This window comes from Lampris incognitus, chromosome 17, assembly GCF_029633865.1.
Source record: "Lampris incognitus isolate fLamInc1 chromosome 17, fLamInc1.hap2, whole genome shotgun sequence".
Lineage (NCBI taxonomy): Eukaryota > Metazoa > Chordata > Actinopteri > Lampriformes > Lampridae > Lampris > Lampris incognitus.
In genome coordinates, this window is record NC_079227.1 from 22,257,347 (window position 1) to 22,279,795 (window position 22,449).

General features: G+C 41.9%; 3 protein-coding genes across 3 annotated transcripts in view; all 3 read right to left on the reverse strand.

The window, feature by feature from the left end:
* Positions 1–3,204, reverse strand: part of kif19 (kinesin family member 19) — a 67,955-nt gene extending 64,751 nt beyond the window's left edge. Inside the window, exons 1-2 of the mRNA XM_056297522.1 lie at positions 2,945–3,204; positions 1,170–1,250 (exon numbers count right to left, since the gene is read on the reverse strand). Of these exons, the coding sequence (XP_056153497.1) occupies positions 1,170–1,250; positions 2,945–2,983 (120 nt within the window). The 5' untranslated portion in view covers positions 2,984–3,204. The remainder of the gene's footprint in view (positions 1–1,169; positions 1,251–2,944) is intronic.
* A 1,386-nt stretch (positions 3,205–4,590) lies between these two features.
* Positions 4,591–12,631, reverse strand: dnai2b (dynein, axonemal, intermediate chain 2b). The gene is made up of 12 exons (XM_056297645.1): positions 12,449–12,631; positions 12,011–12,172; positions 11,514–11,635; positions 10,256–10,398; positions 7,708–7,821; positions 7,129–7,268; positions 6,730–6,852; positions 6,306–6,529; positions 6,003–6,138; positions 5,765–5,911; positions 5,327–5,551; positions 4,591–4,692 (listed from the first exon to the last, which is right to left on the reverse strand). Exons 1-12 carry the CDS (start codon positions 12,629–12,631, stop codon positions 4,624–4,626), a joined length of 1,788 nt encoding a protein of 595 aa, XP_056153620.1. The 3' UTR covers positions 4,591–4,623.
* A 1,227-nt stretch (positions 12,632–13,858) lies between these two features.
* ttyh2 (tweety family member 2) overlaps positions 13,859–22,449 on the reverse strand; it is a 117,701-nt gene continuing 109,110 nt past the window's right edge. Inside the window, exons 9-14 of the mRNA XM_056297355.1 lie at positions 19,886–19,978; positions 19,606–19,698; positions 19,156–19,298; positions 18,443–18,628; positions 17,673–17,751; positions 13,859–15,584 (exon numbers count right to left, since the gene is read on the reverse strand). Of these exons, the coding sequence (XP_056153330.1) occupies positions 15,504–15,584; positions 17,673–17,751; positions 18,443–18,628; positions 19,156–19,298; positions 19,606–19,698; positions 19,886–19,978 (675 nt within the window). The 3' untranslated portion in view covers positions 13,859–15,503. The remainder of the gene's footprint in view (positions 15,585–17,672; positions 17,752–18,442; positions 18,629–19,155; positions 19,299–19,605; positions 19,699–19,885; positions 19,979–22,449) is intronic.

Sequence of the window (22,449 nt, forward strand, 5' to 3'; positions counted from 1 at the left end):
CCGCAGACACGGCCAATTGTGTCTGTAGGGACGCCTAACCAAGCCGGAGGTAACACGGGGATTCGAACAGGCGATCCCCGTGTTGGTAGGCAACGGAATAGACCGCTATGCTACCCAGACGCCCACTACTCATTGATAAATTGTGAACTGATAGATGAGAAGAAGCTTTGACATAAAAACGTGTAACAACAGCTTGACTCTAGTCTAAGTTACAAGGTGCATGACAAGGCTGCAAGGCATTTGTCCTCTACTGGTGGTGACCTTGAAAATCCCTTTAAAACCCAACAGTGGCATTTCAAAATGGCATTCTTTTTCTGAATTCTGCAAAAAGAAGATTTAAGTTTCTGTCTCAAAACCTTGAAAGGTGGTCCTTGACATATTCCCAGAACCACCGAATCGACCGTGAAGTATAAATTCCCTTTAAAGAGTTTTACAAAATCCAACAAATTTACGATTATGGTTAGACCTTTTTTGCTATTTGCATTGAAAAAGCTCTGACAACCTCTGATATTTTTGTCACAGCAGATCTGTTTTCTGCAATCCAATTTTAGGTTAATTTCTCTGTTGTGATGATCATCTAGATCAAATTCCTTATTTGTTCACGATGCAGAATATTTTTACAGACTCTTAGAGGAATCTTGAGCTCTTGCATCAAGTCATCATTAGAAAGGTCACTCTCTGAGCTACTATACTGTGAGTCATGCATTGCTAGCGGCTGCACGCGTCTCCATATATAATGAGCCTGGCTGAATCATCGCTCTGCTCACCTGACTTGTGAAATCTGAGCAATGCAGACCCAGGATATTGCTTTTTTCAGAACCAGCTAACTGTACCGGGGCTCTCTCAAATACATTATACATTCGATCCAGACCGTCACAGGACGAAAATGAGCCCTGAAACAGAGACAACAACCCTCTCACACACAAAGACACATATGAACACATACACACACTCACAAACATACAAACACGTGCACACACTGGCCTTAACAATCACATGCATGCATACTGTATGCAAGCCAGGAAGGACGTAAACAGGATACTTACATGGGTACATGCATGTCCGTGCACGTTTGTGTGCACGCATGCGCGCGCACACACACACACACACACACACACACACACACACACACACACACACAGCATGGTAACAGAGGAAGGCTGTCTGACCTGGTCGTCCACTCTGTGAGCCACAATGGTGGCCCCGTCCTCCTGCTCAGCATCACTGAGGGGTCGGATCCTTAAGGCCACCTGGGGGACAAAGAGAATGGGATCACTTTTTCATTCAAAATGTCCATCTGCAGGCATTTTGTTAATATACATTTGCCAGTGTATTATGCCAGTGTACCTCCTCATTTCAGAAGGTTTTTATTTTATCAAATTTAGAATGAGATGATTTGAAAACGAAAATCCATTTACTAACTTGATCGGCCTCAAAATGAGCTACAACAATAAAAATAATGCCTTTGCGTCTTTGTAGATATTGCCGGTGTTACAGTATATCTGATGTTGGGATCGAGTTATTGAGTGGGTGAGTACACGTTCCATGCAGTGCAACGGTACTAGGGGTTATTTGGATTGAGTCCTCTGCTATAGGGGCAAGAAATGCCTGATAACAATATATACTGAGAACAGTATATGTCGTTCATGGACAACACGAGATAAAATATGGAATCCTTTATGTTTTGTGACCTGGTGTTGAGCTCTGAATGCAAGGCAAGCTACAGCCAGATATAAATTGCATCTGGTGAACAACATTTTCCAACTAGGAGGCAGGAACACATTAGATCAACGACATTTTCCCACAGTCAGCAATACTGTTTCTAAATAGAAAAACACAGACCCAATAATCTCATTTTTAAAAGGACTAATTAAAATTCTCTTAACAGCACAGTGGAGCTATTTCTGGTGCAGCAACAGAAATAGCTGTCAGCAGGAGGTGAATGAATGAGAGATTACATATATTTTATATTTTACACGCCATTGTGACATTCGGCATCACCACGACATGAGCCTCGATCTCTCCCCGTGTCTTTAGTCCCCACAATGCAAATATTCATAGGCTGAGATGTTCATCTAAGTCCTGTGGAGAAGTGCTGGGGATGAGAGGGAATGAAAACACATAATAGAAATCACAGCAGGCACAGAAGCTGGTCACATCCACAGAAAACCAAGAAATGAGAGCAACCAGGATGAAGTGTAGGACACATTACAGTATGAGAAATGCACTACCCAGTAGAGGTGTTGTGTTTGTTAGTGTTTATTCTACTGATGAAGGTGGCACACTGGGTGACACTAAAACACTAGGGTTAGTTTTAAAACCATATTTGTTAGGGATGCCACTGTTTGTTGTCATTGTAGGCTATGACATACTGCAGAAGAGAAACAGGGGAACGGAGCCCACTTTGAATTATTCAGATAAAGGCTAGGGGACATAATATAGGCACCAGTGATGGGCTGGGGGAATCCATAGAGAAATGGTACTCAAAATGATGATCGGTTTCAATACAATAATCAATAAATATGATTAAAAAACGGAAATAAAGAGAGCAGTGTGGTTTGAATTCGTGTTAGATCTACGTTTAGTACCCAGCAACTGTCCTTTTAAGTCTTTGAACGCCAGCTCCTTAGAATAACAGAAAGCGTCCCTACAATACAGATCGCAATAACAAATCACTTGATGCAATACACAAATAAATAAAAATAGATATTAACTTTGTTAAAAGAAACACTCAACGGTAGGGAAAGTGCTCAACAAATAAGATGCAAAAATAATCCAGTGAGTCAAGTAGATTCTTTATGAGACGGCAGCAGCCTGTGTCATGCCATAAGCAACCATCACCTGTCAAACAGCTGATGGTCGCTTATGGCATGACACAGGCTGCTGCCGTCTCATAAAGAATCTACTTGACTCACTGGAGTAAAAATAGATATTACGAACTCACGGTTAGTTGGTGGTCTTTTGATTCTCCGGTGTCCTTCATGGTCACTTCAGCTGAGAGTGCCCTCGACTTAGGAGCGAGATGGCGAGCATCAACAGCAGATGGGACGCTCACTGCCGTTTACCTGCATGACGCCCTTTCACAGACACCTGTAGAAGCTCGCTCATCTCCGGCGTCCGGTAAACGAACCAACGGACAGCTGAGCTTAAATGATCGCACTAAGACAGTCCTGATCGAGGTATATTACACACAGCCTTCGTCAATTTTAATAGTCGTCTGGGTCACAGCATACGCGGGGTTTTTTGTGGGCAGTTTCATGTGCGGTCGACGTGTAACGAGCATTTTCTCCCGTCTGTCTGCTTCCGCTCGTTTGCCGTGTGTGTGTGTGTGTGTGTGTGTACTGTATGCAACACAGCAGATCTCCAGGGACAACACACACACACACACACACACGACAGCGGCTTTCTCTCAATACATCAGTTAAGTGAAGCTAGCAGCGGACCAACTCAACATACGGCTTGTTTTTTTAATTTATGCACCACAGTGACGCCTGCTGGAGGAGAACTGTGTTGCGGCGACCGCGCAATAGCGTTCATTCCACTCGCCCAGTCACAAATACTTTATTGTCCTACAAGAGGAAATTTGTTGCCCCAGCCTTTACATCAAAATACAAGTTCACTGCACATATCAAAAAACAAATTCATCATATCAGATTACAAGTTCACCTTCATGCATACTTATATACATTATACACCTTAATGATGTTGGACAACAGTTACACATACAACATACAACAGTGCATGACATTTAATGGGACATGGGTGCACACAAATAGATAAGGACCACCACTATTCAATAACTGTCTTTTTAATGCCAGTGTATTTTAATGTGAATTATAATCATTTTGAATTTTTTTTTACATATTAGTAAATTAATCAAATTTAATGGTACAATGGTATAGTACAAAGTATATTAGTATTACCATATTATTATTATATTCATGGTGAAGTGTATTAGTCTATTTTAATATAAAAGTATAATAGTATAAGTTTAGTAGCGGAAGTTTTGTCCCCTTATAATGTACATATAATAAATATAACGAGTATATTTTGTTTAGCTGCGTCAAACTGGTTATTAAATCTGAAAAATATGGAAAAATTAAGTGATTCTTTTCTAATTATATAGACATTGTGGGTGGACGGTGGACCACTTATGCATTTCTCACGCACTTGTTTTGTTATTGGCAGTTCATTAGTATTGCTGAGGCACTACATGTCAATGAAAAAAGAAAAGAAATGAATCATTAATATAATTTTACTGACACATGTTGAGGATGATAACGATGTGGCTAATATTACCGGGGGACAGTTAAAAAAAAGAAAATTTGTCAATAGCATCTTCAATCTGACATGACACAGGGCTAAATACATCCCATTTGATGAACACAGACAACCATATGGAATTAGAAATGATTACAGAAATATACATTTTTTGTTGTTTTTAGAGAAAAAGTATTATAGAAATGAAACATCAACACACAAAATAAGTTACCATAAAATTTAATAGAATTAAACATGGACAGAATTACAGGTTTAATTTGTAATTTCTAGTTTGTTACTAGTAACTGCATGACTAATGTAAGATTTACACTTTCTTTATTGACAATATTTTAGATAGACTTTTCAATATGAGGCACCATGTTGTTCGGCTGATCCATTTGTTATCTCCTTCTCTTCACAGACTTCTTTCTCCTGAAATTAAAAATTGGGACATTTTAAACATTTTAACACGACTGAATAAGGAACATTTTGAAGACAAATATGATCATCTTCTGTCACATAACTATATTTACTTTACGAAGAAAGAAAGAGCTGCCTTTTCTAAAGTGTTTTGTTTCTCTGAATTCCACACTGAGACCACAAGACTCTTATCTCAGCGAAACAGTGAGCCAAAACCATGAGCAATTTGTTTTTCTAACAAATGAGCCCTAGCAGTACTGGACAGATAATATCAGGGACAGCAGCTGTGATATCATTCTAGCATTGACAGAAGCAATGACGTCAACAGTATCTAATTTAACAAAGAACATTGGCTGCTGTAGATTTTGACCTATTTCAAAAGAGGAAGCTGCAACACAGGGCAATTAATTGGGAAATTCAGTAGTTTTTCAGGAATTGCTACAGAATTGTTGCTTAAATTACATCTGGAACAGATGACATCTGAGGACATCTATCACTTTTTCTACCCTGTAAATAACTTTTTTGCCTTTTGCTGTGATCGTCACCCATCTCCATAGTCCAATTGCTTGGTGTAGCCGAAACCTACCCTTTCTGATTCTTTCTGATACATAAAAACAAAACACAAAATCTACCATTTCATACTGACCCTCTGCCTCTCCTCCTCCTCCTCCCTTTTCTTGAGCTCGAAGTCCACCATCTCAAAAAACTCAGCCTCCACACGTGCTATCAGGTCTTCCAAGTTCTCCTCTCCATTTCCCTCCTTGATGTTATCATCATCCTTGCTCTGCTCTGACCGGCTGCGCTCCTTGAGACGCATTTCGCGATGGCGAGCCTCCAGAATCTTCTCTCGTTTGGTCTCCCGCTCAAACATCTGTCCATGGCAAAGCACAAATGGACGGTCACATGGTAAACCACATCTTTCCTTCCTCTATCACCATCACTTGTGGTCATTACATCAAGAAGCAAATCCCACTTGGCAGTCATAATGCTATCAAGTAATGGCAATATAATGGTATTTCAAGTATGGCAAGCTCACAATACAATACAAAATCCAACACTGAAAGTAAGTGTACAAATGTCTTACAGCAGCGACCAGGCTCTTCTCATTTCTCTGTAGGGTGCTTAGCCCTGGAGAGATCTCCAGTAGCGTGGCAGTGCCTTGCTGGGACCCACATGCCAGGAAACGCCCATTATCCTGCACTCGTAGGCTGTACAGAGCCTCATCACACACCTAACAACAATAATGACAACAACTGGAAATCTTCGTTTGCCATCTTCTGAAGGCAGAAAGTGAAGGAACATGTCAATTACAAGGAGTATACCTTGAGGCTGAGAGTGGGGTCATTCTGTTTAAACAGGAAGTCCCACATGTCAAGTGTTCCGTCCATTTTGATGGTGAAGAACACAGAGGGCCTGACTGGACTCCAGCAAGCATCTGTCAGGTAAAACATTTGGTATCTACAAAACAGTTAAGGTGAGTTTCAACTTTAAAATCCAATAAAAAATGCAGCATGGGCTGAAACTATTGCAAAGATACCAAGTGTTACACCTCCACAAATGTTTCAGGTTTATTTTTCAGAGTATTGCGAATATATTCATGACATCATCTCATAAATAGTGCTTACTTGGTCGACATAATGGAGGACTCTTTTATGTCTTCAGACCAGATGCGTGCAGTCCAGTCTCCCACAGTAAGGAAGTTTTTGGGGAAGAAGGGGTTTCGTTGCAGGGCATAGATGGGGCCATGATGACCACTATATGTACATACAATCTTTTCTGCTGGGGTCTTTGCCTTACGGTTGCAAGAGACCACCAGCCCTTGTTCTGTCCCTACCATGAACTTTGTAGGCTGAACAAACAATAAGAAAAACATATTATTCTCTGTTAAAGTTACCTGCACATTAAAAAAAAGTCCAAAATTACAAATGTGTTTTTTTTTCTGTCAGTAATATACTGATGTGGATGAGTGTGGATGAGTGCACATAAAAAGATAGTCTAACACTTCTCTTGAGATACACTGAAAAATCAACATGCTCTGGAGTGGCTCACCATGGTACTCTCAAATTCGAGTGAGATGGCTCCTAAGGCATTATCTAGGTTACCCTCTTTGTTGGGGTCCAAGACCAGCCTCTCCGTAGGCTCACTCATCTTACGTATGTCCCACCACAGCACCTTACGGACATAAACCAAGAGCACTGGTCATCTCCCGGACTAGTAACAGATATGTCCAAAGTTTCAGTGTTCCCCTTACCAGTATTACATAATCTCCTTGCTATGGTTAAACTACTGGGACAGGTCAGTGAAAGTGCAACCTGACCAAAGATATCAAACTTCACCGCCCATAAACTGCAGAAGGCTTTGTGCCACACTGGCCCTATTGTGTCTACTTTGGCTTGAGAAAGGGATAAGATGACAGGGGCTTTGAAAACCCACTGAGGCTTGGCTAACCTGGCCATCAGTGGATGCAGAAAATGTATCGGTTCCAGTCTTTGACAGCAACCAGATGATTCTGTAGACAGGGTCACGGTGGCTGTGCTCTATTCTGGACATTTCCACTGGCTGGCTGCCTTTACGAGTGTCCCAGTAGGCTGATCAGAGATGCACACACATAAATGCAATCATACAATCAAACAGACGCAAGCTGACATGAAACAGACAAAAAAGCTATCCCACCTTATGCAACTTTGGTGATGACATTTACAAAATGAAAATGCTCATTTAATGGACTATTTGTTTTGCAATAGCAATACCAGACTACCTTGTGGTAACTAGGGCTGATGCAGTTGCACTACTGACAATTATAATACGCTGGAAAATGTCATGGAATTCAGAGAGCAAATTCAGAGATTGTGAAGGTTATTATGGCATGGTGCATCAAAGATTTTTGTTGATTTACAGTAAGTAGGCAAGACTCAATGAGCTGAGCTCTATAAGACAGCAGCGAAAGGGAGGGCTAGAGAAAGACAGACACAGAGAGAGAGAGAGATAGAGAAAGATCATCATAGTGTTTCAATATTTCAAACCCACCAATTTGTCCATTGTAGCTGCCCCCAACCAGGATGTGTGAATCTTTGGGATTGTATTCCAGGCAGACAAGAGGTGACACAGGCTTCAGAGTCATCTCAGGCTTATTAGGGTTTTCTGGTAACACATCAGTCACGTAGCCATTAGTCTTCACTGCCTCATGCAGTGATTACTCAAAAGTAATGAAAATAGAATGAGCGCTTATTTCACCTATCGCTATTTGACATGGTATCTGAGCATTTTAAAGTACAATTTTAATGACTTTTCAAACCTTTTTAAGACACCTAAATGGAAAAACATAATACCATTTCCATGGTGAAAAAAAGAACACTAACAAACTAGGCAGCATACACTGGTTAGTTTTATTGGATATGAATATAAAAGCAAATTTCTGTACAAATTAGCTGACAATAGCCTTCTTGTTAATTAACAAAAATAAATCTATGGAGGTAGACCCAGTCAAATGGAAAACAATAGTATCAAATACACATAAGAGGGCACTATAGAAACAGGTGAAAGTTGACAATCTAAACCAGGGCTTCTCAAAGTCTGGACCTCGGTCCGAATGCGGACCGAATGGTAAGTCAATCCGGACCTGGTCCATACCTCGTGTTATGAATGCAATAAATTAAGAAGTGTAAGGGTTTTCTATTTTATGTGTTGTTGCTGCCAAGTTCACACATTAATATTAAATCGGAGAATTTGCTTTGGGAGTGGTGCGAAGCTTTTATTGCACTTCTTGTAATGTAATAAGGGTAGTTGTGGTCAACTTGAGTAACGCTATCTTCACTTCAGCTGTTTCACTCTCCTCTACTCCGCTCTGTGTGTATGTGTGTGTGTGTGGGGGGGTACCCTCGATGAAATACAGAGAGCAGAGGAGAGGTGAGACTCTAGCGTGACCATAAATGACAGTAACGAGTAGCCTACCAGTACCCAAGTTTTCGTTAGGGTTAGAACCAATCAGAGGCAGAGTAGGGCGGGTCTTCGCAGAACATTATAAAAGTAATAACTTATAACAAAGTTATTAGTGAGTTGATTAAATGTTAATTTGTTATTGCCAATTGTTCCAGACCTCTGACTTTGAATAAAAATCAGGTGTGGTAATTTGAGTAATAAGTTTTGAGAACCCCTGATCTAAACCAAACAAGTGTATTTTCTTTTCAAACCCTGTCTGGCACAAACAATCTGCAGTTTCTTTGACCCTGTTTGTCAATGGACGCTGTGTCTCTCATGACATGTGTTTCAGCTCATCAACCATCTTATCAATTTCATCATCTAACACTAGCAACTGTTCTCTCTTTTCCTTTGCTCGTCTCCTCAATGTGTTGGATTTTGTTATCAGCTTTGACATTTTCACCTCTGCAGTAGTTTCTATTTCTGTGAAGTTGTCTGCTTTCTTTTGGAGACTCAGTACCCACAGTATTTTTGCCTTCAACATGGCTGTCGGAGAAAAACTGCTGAATGCTGTCTGTAGTTACAGAATCCGTAGCTCAGGTGGATGCATTTGCCAGACAAATTAGCTCTAACATTACCACAAGCAGCCAAGCTAGCAACGGCCTCAACATACAACTCGATGACCACAGTGTTTTCTCGAGTGCTAGCATAGCATAGCACTTGCGCTTTCGGGTTTCAGATGAGAATATTGTGATTTACAACCCATTGTCGCCAGTTTGAATGCTTTGCAACAAAGCTCATATCATGTCATCCTCCAACCATTTCAGTTTGAATTTATATTTACCCATTTTCTTTATGCTTGCCGCCTCATCTGTCGCCTGCTAGCTACTGCCTCCCAGTCCCACTACCCAGCGGTCTAGCGTATACTCCATCCATTATCCGAACCGCTTATCCTGCTTTCAGGGTTGCGGGGATGCTGGAGCTTATCCCAGCTGTCATTGGGCCAGGCAGGGAAACACCCTGGACAGGCCGCCAGGCCATCACAAATTCGACTTACGAACAGACTCAAAAACGGAACTCGTTTGTAATCTGGGGACTTCCTGTACATTGCTTTCAGCAATTGTTGGGCTGGGGTGGAATATAAAATAAAACATAAAAGCTGAACAAAAAAATAGATATACACTCATTCGTTCTGCCCCAGAATACATTTAATGCTTCCCTTCCTAAAATTCCAGACATTTGAAAGCATTTTTAGACCTTGAATTAAAAAAAAAAGAAAGAAAAGAAATTCAGTACATTTTAAGACTTTTTAAGGATCTGCAGGGACCCTGATTTGAGTTATAGCCTTCGAAGATACGCAGTCTCAAAGAACGATTTATGCTGGTTTATTGTCCGTGGTGTCTCCCCGCCTGCTGCCCAATGACTGCTGGGATAGGCTCCAGCATCCCTGAGACCCTGAGAGCAGGATAAGCCGTTTGGATAATGGATGGATGGATGGATGTTAAGCAACTTGTCATGTCGAATTTATGTTGGGTAATGTATTAAATCAACTAATATTTAAAGTTCTTTGAAAATGTGGTAACAAAATGGCAAACACTGTAAGAGCGAACTAATCTCTGTCAAACCTCTATAATCTGTTTCTGGCTCTGGCACTTACCAATGTCCCATATGTAGGAGTCAAAGCTCATGTCTTTCATGGGTTTTTGGAACTCCAGGCAGGAGTACGCCACAGCCAGCTTGCGGCTGCCATCTGGATGCCAGGACAGACAGGTAGCAGTGCGCTTGACCTCATTGGGGTCTCTAGAAATGTGTATCACCAACAGGGTTAAGTTATAGAGCTCAAAAACAATGTGAAACAACATTCAGAGCAAATGAGGTTTTTGTAATGTGACATATTTCCAAGTAAAACACAATATTAGGGTGAGAAAAAACATAGGGAGGGATGCGATTTGGTTGGATCGTGCAAAACATTTTATGATATTATCAATTGGAATGTTATGCTCATCTGCCTCCTCGGACTTGACGATGCAATCACAAAACTTGACTGTTATAGAGGAAGTCAAAGTGACTATATTTTGTAGTAAAATACATAAAAACTGAATTTATTTGATTGCTTTGGCATAAGTTGTCTAATAAGTGCATAATAAGACTGGGGAAATGAGATAAGGTAAAAAAAAGTCAATTTTAAATTCACAATGTCTTTAAAACCTAGTAAAGGTGTAATAGTATTTAAATGATGTGCTGTACACAATCACCAATGAAAGATGCCTGTAAATGTACAGATGTCTGGATATCTGCAATATACTGTTGCTTCTTTCATAATTCTATGGGAAAAAAAAGGAAACAGGATCCACCTCCACCATGATCACAACACCAGGAACCAATACCTTATATGTTAACTGCTTTTAGTGAAATTAGAAACACAGAAAGGAGGTTTGAAAATTTTTTGACAATGTAACACTATCTGTGCTCTATGTCAGTGTTTCTCAACCCAGTCCTCAAGGAACCCCTATCCTGCATATTTTCTTTGCAACCCTGAATAGGTACCTGTTTGTAGTTATTCAACCAATCAGCAATGAATTTTGTCAGACGTTGCACACCTTGCATAATTAAGTGCTGCGAGATGATTGGTCGAGTAAGTACAAGCAGGGCTACCTATGCAGGGTTACAATGAAAATCTGCAGGATAGGGGTTCCGTGAGGACTGGGTTGAGAAACACTGCATGTGATGATGCATGGGCATCTCCAAAATGTGTTTTGAAACACACAGGTGACGTGATGACTCTACTTGTGTATCGCTGTCCTGCTACTATACATTTTTACACTATAGGCTGACAATAGAGTAGGTCCACAGAGTAGATAAGTCCCCACTTATGCAATTACATCCTTGCAGGGTAAAATATTGGGGGCAGGCACCTGAAAACATTGATGGTCTTGGCTGAAGACCATTCCTGTACCTCTTCTATCATCTCCTCACCCTCATAGTATTCCTGGTAAATGTCAAAAGCATTGTTCTGTTTGATGCAGTGCTCCATAATCTATGAGGGAAGAATAGAATTCTGTGAGAACAAAAAGGGAGCAGTAATTAGTCTTGTATATTCCCCCTATTCCATTCTCTATCATACAAGCACAGCTGGAGGAGTGGTTTTGGGGCTGACACAGTCAACTAATTGGATTTGGATATTTTTAGGTAAGATTAATGATGTGAATGTAAAAGGAAAATTAGACTGACTAACCTTACTTGCAAACTAAAAGCAGAAAACGTTGCAATGTTATCAGAAAAATGGCAAAAGGGTATACTTCATAACAGGGACAATACAATAATTCCATAAAATGGTGACATTTCAATTACTTTAAACTCCAGACTTGGTGGTTTATGTGGTGACTGGTTGTAAGAAGTTTCAGGCACTTACGCTGCCCAGCTGCAAGATGGTGTTGATAAAGTGCTCATCTTTTTCGACTTTCTTCCTGAAACGGATGGTCTGTTCCACCTCTTGGGGATTGACATCTTTGGGCCAACCCCCCTCCACATGGTTCATTCCACAGGATTCTGATTCAAAGCTCTTTGTGTTTACCTGGAAAAGGAGACTGGTGGTAGTAAGAACACAAGTTGAGAGACAGTATGTGTGTCTCTAGAAGGTAAGAATTGCTTGACTTAAGGTGACTCTTAAGTATATAAATTTTCCTAGTATTACACAGACACGATTTCAAATGAAGCCATATCTGAGATGTGCACTAATGTGTGTCCTGCTTGACTTTGGATTACTGAATAGCACTACAATGACACCATGCGTAATGCATTCAGGTGCGTAAGATTACATGTTGCACAGACGGGCTTCGCAGCTGCTTACCTCATGTTCAGACATTTCTTGAGAACATTGTATGGCGATATCACAAGGGTCTTTCTCAATGAAGTTGGCAGCCAGAGACGGTTCAGGGTGGATGTCCGAGTACAGCTCAGCAGGCCGATCAGAGAAATTACACTGTCGGCCAAACTCGCTGCGCTTCTTGTTGTACACATAGACTATCTCCATTTCGATGTCTGACAGAAATTGAGGGGGGGGGGGTGTAAAAGACACAGATGCAGGTTTAATCTGACAAATCAGCGGCAAATGTGGTCAGTATTGATTGTGTGATGATTTTAGAATTATGAAAGCTCGTTCTAATCGGCCTAATCAATCAATTGAACGTTTAACACACAACATGGCGTCAAAATTCGTCTTCATGCCGCAGTTCAGCTGGATATATTTAACCGATATCAGCGAGAACACTAGCTGGCTACATAGCCTTTCAGATATTGATACTAGGTAGTTATACAAGCCAAGCAGTTGTCATTTGCTCGACTTTAACTGAGCTGACCAGGGATGAGATAGTTAAATACAACTAAATGTCAACTTGTACAACTGCGAAAGTTGTATGTTTGACTGAACAAGTGACATTCATGCTGGTAAAAGCAGCAGCACCTCTGTCGGCCACCGTTAGTTTTGTTTATTTTAACCAACTGCTACCTGCCGTTAACGTTATCAGTGTTGTGCTATGCGTTGCATTTAACAGCTGAATCCACAAGTTGAAGAAATGACAATACGCATACCTTACCTTTTTATTCCGAAGAGGGTGGGTGATAATTAAATGTAATAGTTGATTGTAAGTTACCTGAGCCGAACTTCAGACTCAGTAAGCTAGTCAATTTAGCTCACTCATAGCAAACTAGTACCAGGCACTGTTTAACGTAGCCTAGCAACGCAACGCAACGAAGCCCCGCCCACACATGGAGGCCCCGCCCACCGGCAGGAGCGCTTCTTCCATCCATCTATCCATCCATTACCCGAACCGCTTATCCTGCTCTCAGGGTCGCGAGGATGCTGGAGCCTATCCCAGCAGTCAATGGGCGGCAGGCGGGGAGACACCCTGGACAGGCCGCCAAGCCATCTCTCTCTCTCTCTCTCTCACACACACACACACACAAACAAACAAATTCATATCTAGGGGCAATTTAATATGGCGGATTCACCTGACCTACATGTCTTTAGACTGTCGGAGGAAACCGGAGCTCCTGGAGGAAACCCACGCAGACACAGGGAGAACATGCAAACTCCACACAGAGGACGACCCGGGACGACCCCCAAGGTTGGACTACCCCGGGGCTCGAACCCAGAACCTTATTGCTGTGAGGAGACGGTGGCGCAGTGGTTAGCGCTTCCTCCATTATCTGCAAGTTGCAGAACTATCAAAAACAAATCTACAAGCAAAACTTTATTCAAAAGTATTTTATTACACGCTGACACCACAGTGTCTTGAGTCACACAAATTAAGCACCACTTGCATTAACTGTACAGTGTAACATGCTCTGAAACAAATGACACCAACTACTATGACAAAAAAACGTCAGTTAGATGTATTACACATCCCTAAATAAAAACAGATTTGGTCTAAATAACCACATTTTAAAAAAAATGTAACTTGATTTGTAAAGATGGAATAATTAGTGGCATTAATTGCTATCCAAAAATTTCACTATATTATTGTTAGAGCAGCATAACTTTAAAAATGATGGCCAAAACTAGAATCGTTTAATACTAGTAGAATTGTATGATATTCAATAAACATAAGGTAGCCATCATGAAATAATGGCCCCCTAAATGATAACTGTGCTGTTATTCTGTGTTGAAAATAGGGGGCAGCCAAATCACTAGAAGCTACATTATAAAAGTGGCGCAGTGGGACAACCAAAAAAAGACATTAGTACCAAAATTGTCATCAAAGTAAAGATACAAAATGAGGTGGCAAACTGGTGTTGTACAAGTTATTTACAGAGGCCTTAGTCGAAGTAGTTTATGGAGATGGCAAAATGTGACACAATTTTGGAGCAATGAACCGTGTGTGTGTGTGTGTGTGTGTGTGTGAGAGAGAGAGAGATAAACAATTTCACAAAAACCAAGCGAAACGGCATAACACGGGACCATATGGCACGTGTATGTCAGCCGATCATTTCCGTGTGGAAAAGAGACCATCATGACCCCACATTTTTCCAGAGATTTTCCTCATATTATTCTGTACAGACACCTCGTTATGTTTCCTGAACACCAACCCTTACTTCTATATCAAGACTTTCAATGAATGGAAAAAAAAAACAAAAAACGAGAATCACATGTTGGCATCGAGGAAGCGGGAGTGGTTATATAGGCACAAAAAAATGCTTCCACATTTCATTAAATATTTTGCCTCGGCTGGATACAAATTAATATCAATAGTACCGTGAGAAATTAATCCTCATCAAAGTCGTTCTGCGTTACCTTGGTGGTGTATATATATATATTTTTTTCTAAGTGAATGATTTACGCAGATGTAGGAGATCAAATCACTATTGTGCCAAATTAATTCCACACATGGTACAAGATGTGGTTGACAAATAGTTGGTATGTTGCATGACTCCCGAGATTTATTCAAAGCCCAATGACCTCACAGTTGTTTATGCATCACATTTTTCCAAAATAGTCTAACAATGTGTCAGGTAAGCAAACCAGAACAAGAACTAAAAGAGAAAAACATTTCACTAGTACATCAACAATTTGTAGCGACAATCCCCCACAAGAGGCTGGGGGGGGGGCTGAGAAGTGGACTATGTGGTTATGAATACACAACTCACATGGTGCACTACAGATATGGTTTCATTGTCCTGAGACAGTACAGGTACTGCGGGTGCCCTGGAATGATGAGACCTTATAGATATTGTTCTCTGTGAGGTTTGGAGTAGCGAAACGGCAACGGCGATACTCCCATCCCGTTATAGATTTACACTGGCGGGTCAGCGCCGTAGCCACAGTCTCTTGCCCCAATGACTGCATGTGGTTGCACACCGGTGAGACCTCCACTTTGACTGATGAAGGGAGGATGGAGAGGTTGCATCTACGCCTGGAAGTCATTCCCAAAGTGTCTACTCTGTTCCTCGGTCATGGACAGGTACGTGGCCCTCATACTGGGCGAGTACTGTAGAAGAAAAGAGCCAGAGCAGGACACAAACAGGAAGAATCATATAACAAGATGCTATGTACTGCAAGTTTAAATTCAACTTTGGTTTCACAGGCATAGATTAAGCCTGGTCATGGGTTGAAAAGGTTAATCCATATGTTTAAAAAAAAAACCTTCAACAATGAGGTTCAAGACATGACTGCTAAACTTGTCCTATGCGTATGACATACATATAAATAACATAATTCTTTATCAAAATGATACCTTAGCCGTCAGATGTTCAATGATGGAAAAAATACACTGTCCAACACCTAAGCCAAACACTGACATCAACATTGGTGCTTACATGGCTCTCAATCAGCTGTGGTGTGTCAAGCCATACACTGTGGGAAAATAAAATGCTATAGCACTACACATGACACCTGGCTCCTATTACCTCACGGCAATACAAGCTATAGATTTGAATGAGGGAAGTGAAGTGCATGCACAGAATGGCTGTGAGGCGATGAGTCTGGGGACGCCAGTACCACCTTCTTAACACCAGGGGGCGACAAAACCCTTGATTGGTCAAACAGATTTCTGGGATGAGAACAGTACTCAATTGTGAATTAAGGGGCCATGCCAAAGAGGAGGAGAGTCGGGTGAACCAAAAAACGTTAACTGAGGTTAAGGAGAGGTAGAAGAGGGAGATGCAACAGAGGGAAGGTGGAGGAGTTTATCCTGAAGAAGAGTTTGAGAGCAGGAGTGGAGAAGACTTACTCGGTTTCTATATTGCTGAGAGTATATCTCCAATAGTTGATTAAACAAAAAAGAGGAGAACATTGAAATGAAAGATACGAACAAACATAGAAATGACAAACGGACAAACAAAAAAATATACAAAAGAAGCTGTTAGCTGAAAGGTATGGCGTCGTTAAATTGTAGTCAAGGGGTAGAATACATGTGTAAATGTATATGTGTAAAAATACATATATATATATCTATATATTACTTGCATAGCATTGCTATCGATTAGGGAGGAAGCCTGTGCACAGGGACACACCCATGATTAATAAATTAGCAACTGAGTTTGAGAGCAAACCAAAGAAACATTTCTGACACAACAGAACTAATCTTAATATTCTATTAAATTCACAAAATGTGAATTTAAATCTTTGACGACAATGTGAAGTGAGAAAATAGACTTGCGGTTGTCACAATCTCCTTACGTAAATCCATACAAACTAAAGCAATAAAATATAATTCATAGGACACACATGGGGGGCTTTTAGATTGAGTGCCTGTAACAAAGGTAAGAGGCAGCTGTAATGAACATAACCTCTCAAGGTACAGGAAGCTACAAAGCACTGAACCGAGAGAGGTCGGAAATGTGCATGTGACCGCAGCCTATTTGTCGCCTCGTAATTTACCACATACATAGACCATTTGGCTACTGAGAAGAAAGGACTAATTAAAATTGAATGAATTCAACATTTCCTCAAGTCTAGCTCCTCGATGTGACAGAAGCAAAGTGGCTCAGCAGGAGGTGAATTTATCGAGGGATCTGAGTTTAGCGACTAGCACCCGTGTGTCATGAGGTCTGAGGAAGGCCACTGTAAATGACATTTCATGTTTAAATATTAAATATAGTTTCTATGCCTTGCATCTCGCTGCTTTGGTTAGGTGTACCTAAGTTACGCAGGACAGGAAAAAGACACGGTAGACGATTGTACAATCTCCTATAATGAAACAAATCTACAAGGGAAAATAGTATCACCCTTATAATAAAGGATTAGGGACAAGTGAAAGGTTTCAAATGAATTTAAAAGTAAATGTCACCTCCAAGAAACCATAAGGAGCCTAAGGGGCCACGTTCGGCCTAGCTGACACACAGAATTAATTATCTGTGCGCCAAGACTTCTTCAGAAACATACAAATATCTTACCAAGTCAGAAAAATAAAAATTATTGGGCGTGACCAAAACAACCGATGCTTAGCTAAATTCTGTAATTGTATTAATTTTCTTTATTGTTTTTTTCTGTGCTTTCCGGATGAAAGCTGATTGGTTAACTCAGAGAAAAATGATTTCAGAGGAGAGATGTAATTGGCCACTGGGACCCAACGTACCGAGGGGGGCGGTGAGCCTCGTCCAATCAGAGGCACATTCTCGTACCGCGGATTCCCACCGAAGAGAGCGGTTTGGTTCCTAAAAACAGACAAAGAAATGAAGAAAGTGAAAGAAGCAAAAAAAGAAAAAAAAGAAAAGAAAAAAAGACCAAAGAAGAAACACAGAAACTTGCATGAAAGAATTAAAAATAACCCAATGACAACCTGTAGTCTGTTACAGTTAAAAATATTAATGAATAAACCGGTCATCCTTGTTTGTTCCTTTCAATAACTTACCATTATCGTTCACACATGGGAACGGTGAATACGAAACACCAAGTTCCCCGAACTGATTTCATTGTTCTAAGAAAGCGATCCAATTACAGACAGGCAAGAGGGCCATTCATCAAAGCCTCTCATCTCAATGAAACTGTCATTAATTAAATGTACATCAAAGACGTTATGAGAAGTAAAAAAAAATCAGTATTGGGAAACTTGGTAAATCATTTAGTAGAGATGAAATGTGTGAGTAGCATTCATACACTGGAGCGGATTTTCTTTTCCTCACATAAAGGAGAGACTGCAAAATGCTATAACCTGCACAAAATGACATGCATGCAGACACATACGTGTACATATAAATATGCACATGCTCAGCCCCTTCCCCTCGTAGAGATAGCCTTGTTTATTTCGGCACTTTATTATCATCAAAGTCACCCATCTGCATTTCGTTGCGTTATTCATTCATCCCCCCACCCCCGCTCTCCCCCACATAGTCCCCTCCAACTCACATATACTCAGACACGGGGGCATTGGAGACAGCTGGGGCGGGGGGGTGCAGACTGCTCTGGCTGCCCATGCTGCTGCTGTAGCTGCAGAAGCTGTGCATGTTGGCATGGTTGGGATTCTGTGAGCCTGTTCTCCTGGCCCGCGGGTTGAATGGGTCCTCCTCGTCTATGTCGTCATAATCTTGCTCCCTGGCGAGATGGAGTGAAATATCAGCAGAAAGCCAGAAATGTGTGTGTGTGTGTGTGTGTGTGTGTGTGTGTGTGTGTGTGTGTGTGTGTGTGTGTGTGTGTGTGTGTGTGCATGAGTAAAGTTGGGATGTGTGATGTGTGACCATTTGTGGCTGCTCACTGGCAGGCACTTTGCATTCAGCACTTAGCCATTGGCTCGACTTAAGCTTTTAACCTTTCGCCAAGCAGCGCACATGACCAAAAAAGTAAACCATGCATTCTTAGCAAATTCGCCACCTGAGGACAATCAAACGGGAAAATAATGGCATTTGTAATAATGCTTTATGGAATTTTACACCAAGAGGCTGGTGATGTAACCTATTCCCCACCATGTAAAAACAGATGGGTAAATGATCAACACAGTCGGGTTGTTTTTTTTGTACGGTTAGCCATCTGATTCATGGGCATTATTGGATAGAGGAGGCTGGAGGACTGGTAAATGAGGGCACTCAGTGAGACTGAGGCGGAGAGGTGGAGGGTAAACTGACCTGCAGGCAATTTGTCTCCATGCCCGCGGAATGGCGCACAGCATGACACAGAAGGCACAGGCAGCCAGGATGGAGAAGAGGCAGAGGTAAAGCATACCCTCAACCCCGTCGTAGCACACACCCACTAATGCATCCACATAGTCCTGGAGAGGTCAAAAAAATACAAACAAAGAGGCTCAAATGACACACACCTATGACACAAATCCACTAATCCCCCACCACCCACACACACATAAACAGATATGCACAGGACACGAAGTAGATAGCAAATACAGTTTTGTGAACTGCAAACTGCAAACTCTGTTCTGGTGTTCTGTTCTGTTCTGTTCTGTTCTGTTCTGCCCTCTTTCACCGCCAGCTCCAATTATATGCTACATTTTGCATAACCCGTTACAGTCATGTTGACCCAGTTGTGCTACTGTGCTGCCAATTAGGATGCAGTGAACCAACCTTGTTGAGCCCCCTGCAGTCTAGCAGAGCAGTCAGCTGGTGCAGGCTGGCCTCAGAGGTATTGAGCAAGTTCTGGATGCTCAGTAGGTCTCTCTGTGGGAAGGTCAACGCGTCATGGTAAAATTATTCATCAAAATTTTAGAGAGTGTCCTACGTGGTGTGTTTTGCCTCATTATACCAGTCTATGGGACACACGACTTTAGCCTGCGACTTACGAGTGATGAAGAGTGTTTGCGTTGGGGTGTCTGCGTGCGCACAAGGTGTGTCTGAATTTAGATACCTCTGCCGTTGGGAAAAGGGGAACAGCAAACTGCAGCAGGCCTTGAATCTGGATCTGCATGGTGGTAAGGGATCTCTGGAAGATGGTCAGAGACTGAAGACAAAGGGATAAGTTTGTTACGATCACATATTATGGACGCAGAGCGAACACGGATCCAAATATAGAACAAGATAGCATTTGCACACCGTGATGATGACACACCTTGCCTCAATGTGCATACTGTTATGTGTGTCGTTAAATGGTCCGTATTTCAATGGGGTGTGTGTGGGGTGGGTGGGGTGTTCTTCCACACAGTGAACACCCACAAAAAAAAAAAGTAAATTGTGAAATATCTCAAACGGCGAAAAAAGATCACTCTCCTTACGCACAGCACGCTAATTGTAATTCCCTTATTTGATGAGCCATGGCACTGACATTAGTGAGGGGTTCAATACCCATGGGGACAACACATATGGTACAGAGCTGTACTGAGCTCAAATATTCAGTCACTACACAGCCATATCACACTGCTCGTTATACTAGGTCTGTAGATTTATCATCTCACCACCAGGGGGCAAAATATAGCCACCACATTTAGGCACAACACAACTGATTAACCAAAGAGCCTCCACCATTAGCTTTCATGGTTATGTGGCTTTTGTCCTGTAGTGGTTCTGCCACAAGAAATGAGATACATTCAGTTAAATCAGACAAAGAAAGGGGAGACTCCTCAAACCTTTAAACCTCTGCCCAGTTAAAATGTCATCAGAAGTTTAAACACTACAGAATTGTTTTTTTTTCTTCATTAAACCATGTGGGTGTTTTGTTGAGCTGACGCTAATTTCAAAGATGATGTGAAATTTCTATTGTTACAAACATTTCACCCATCTACCATCACAGTCTTCTCCTTGGGTTCATTAAGAATTTCGTGTCTACACCGCAAATGTGTCATGAGACTGCAGAGAATCTGTCCTTGTTCTAATTAACATCCCAGTGACAAATTTAAATTGGTTAAAATAATTGCCATCTCATGCCTAGTCCACACATACACGGGTATTTTTGAAAAAAAGGGTTTTATGTCGTATGTACTCGGCCCTCTAATGGGCTTCTCTATTGATTTACCTTTCGAGGCGCTACCTCGGCACTTAAGACAGATCTTTTCTCTCACTGCCCAATCAAGTGGTAGGAGCCCCACCGCACCCCACCTCCTATAAAACCACTGCGTCTCCTCTGCTCGTCTCCCTTTTTCACTCAGCCATCTTGCATACGGATCTGCGAATTTTTTCTCTCTCCCTGGGATGACTCCAAGGTCAGCTTTTGTGCCCAGCCACATGGTAGGCCAGGGGTCCCCAATAGGCGGCCCGCGGGCCACGTCCGGCCCGTGACGGGTTGATTTATGGTCTGCGAGAATTTTTGGAGAAATGCCAGACGGAATATTTTTTTTTATTTCCCTACCAAAAAAAAAAATTCTTAGTAAAAGTAAGACTAGTAATATATCGAAAAATAGATGAAAAATCTCTGTTTAAATTATAATACCTGCAACGTATCGACACCAAAACAAACTAACGAACAACATGCTGCTGGAGGTTGAGCGGCCCGTGGTTTTAAAAGTGGCTCTAAAAATGGCCCGCTATGAAAAGTAATTGGGGACCCCTGCGGTAGGCCTTGCCCTTGTGTGTTATGCCCCAAGATGGTGCACCTTTTCCACTATGTGCAGCGTGAGTGGGCCCCTCCACTTGGTGCCAAGACCCCAGCTGTAGTTTAGGGTTAGGGTTAGGGTTAGGGTCCCTACTGCTCCATGGAGGGCTGGGGTTGGGACAAGGGAGTGCCCTCTATCAAGGATGCAGTCAGGGTCTGCCTCCTCCCTTCAGCTTCTCCCTGGCAATGCGATTGGCCGTCATTGCCCAGTGAGCGGGACCAGTTGATGGCCACCTTTCTTGACTGCAGCTATGTCTGTGCCTCCAAGGTAGTGGCACTTGCTAGCAATTTAGCTTTTCTGGATAGATCTATCAATGCACCTGTTTCCTGTTCAATACACCCATCTCTGCGCACGTTCCCCAAATGTGTGGAGACAGCACTAGGGCCACTAAAGGTGAAACGGGTGAGAATCTTATCCTATATCAATGACTGACTGATTCTCACCGTGTCAAGGAAGGAAGCGGAATCCCATACAGCTCTGGTCATTCAACAAGTCATGCAGCTGGGCTTCGCTATCAACTTCACCAAGAGTGCCCTTCAGTTAAACCAGCAGATGCCCTACCTCGGTCTGTTCGATCCTTGGTCTCCCACACTATGATGGCATGTCTGTCAGAGGAGCATGTCATATTATTGTTGCAGCTGATTTGATGTCTTTTATCCTCGGTCTTGGTGCCGGCAGGGAGTATCATGTCTCTCCTCGGAATGATGTCAGCAGCTCACCCAGTGGTACACTTAGGGGCTGCTACACATAAGGACCCTGCAACATTGGTTCACACGGCTGTAGCTGAACCCAATCCAAGACATACAGTGTGGGCCCCACATCCCCACACTGGCACAGAGAGATGTGAGGTTTTGGGACTCACCCAGTCATCTCCGCAAGGGAGTTC

Coding starts and splice junctions, on each gene's coding strand:
- dnai2b (XM_056297645.1), bottom strand. CDS start 12,631: ATGGAGATAGTCTATGTGTACAACAAGAAGCGCAGCGAGTTTGGCCGA. Junction 6,530..6,729: donor TCGAATTTGAGAGTACCATG/GTGAGCCACTCC, acceptor TTGTTTGTTCAG/CCTACAAAGTTCATGGTAGG. Junction 5,912..6,002: donor ACCCCACTCTCAGCCTCAAG/GTATACTCCTTG, acceptor TATTGTTGTTAG/GTGTGTGATGAGGCTCTGTA.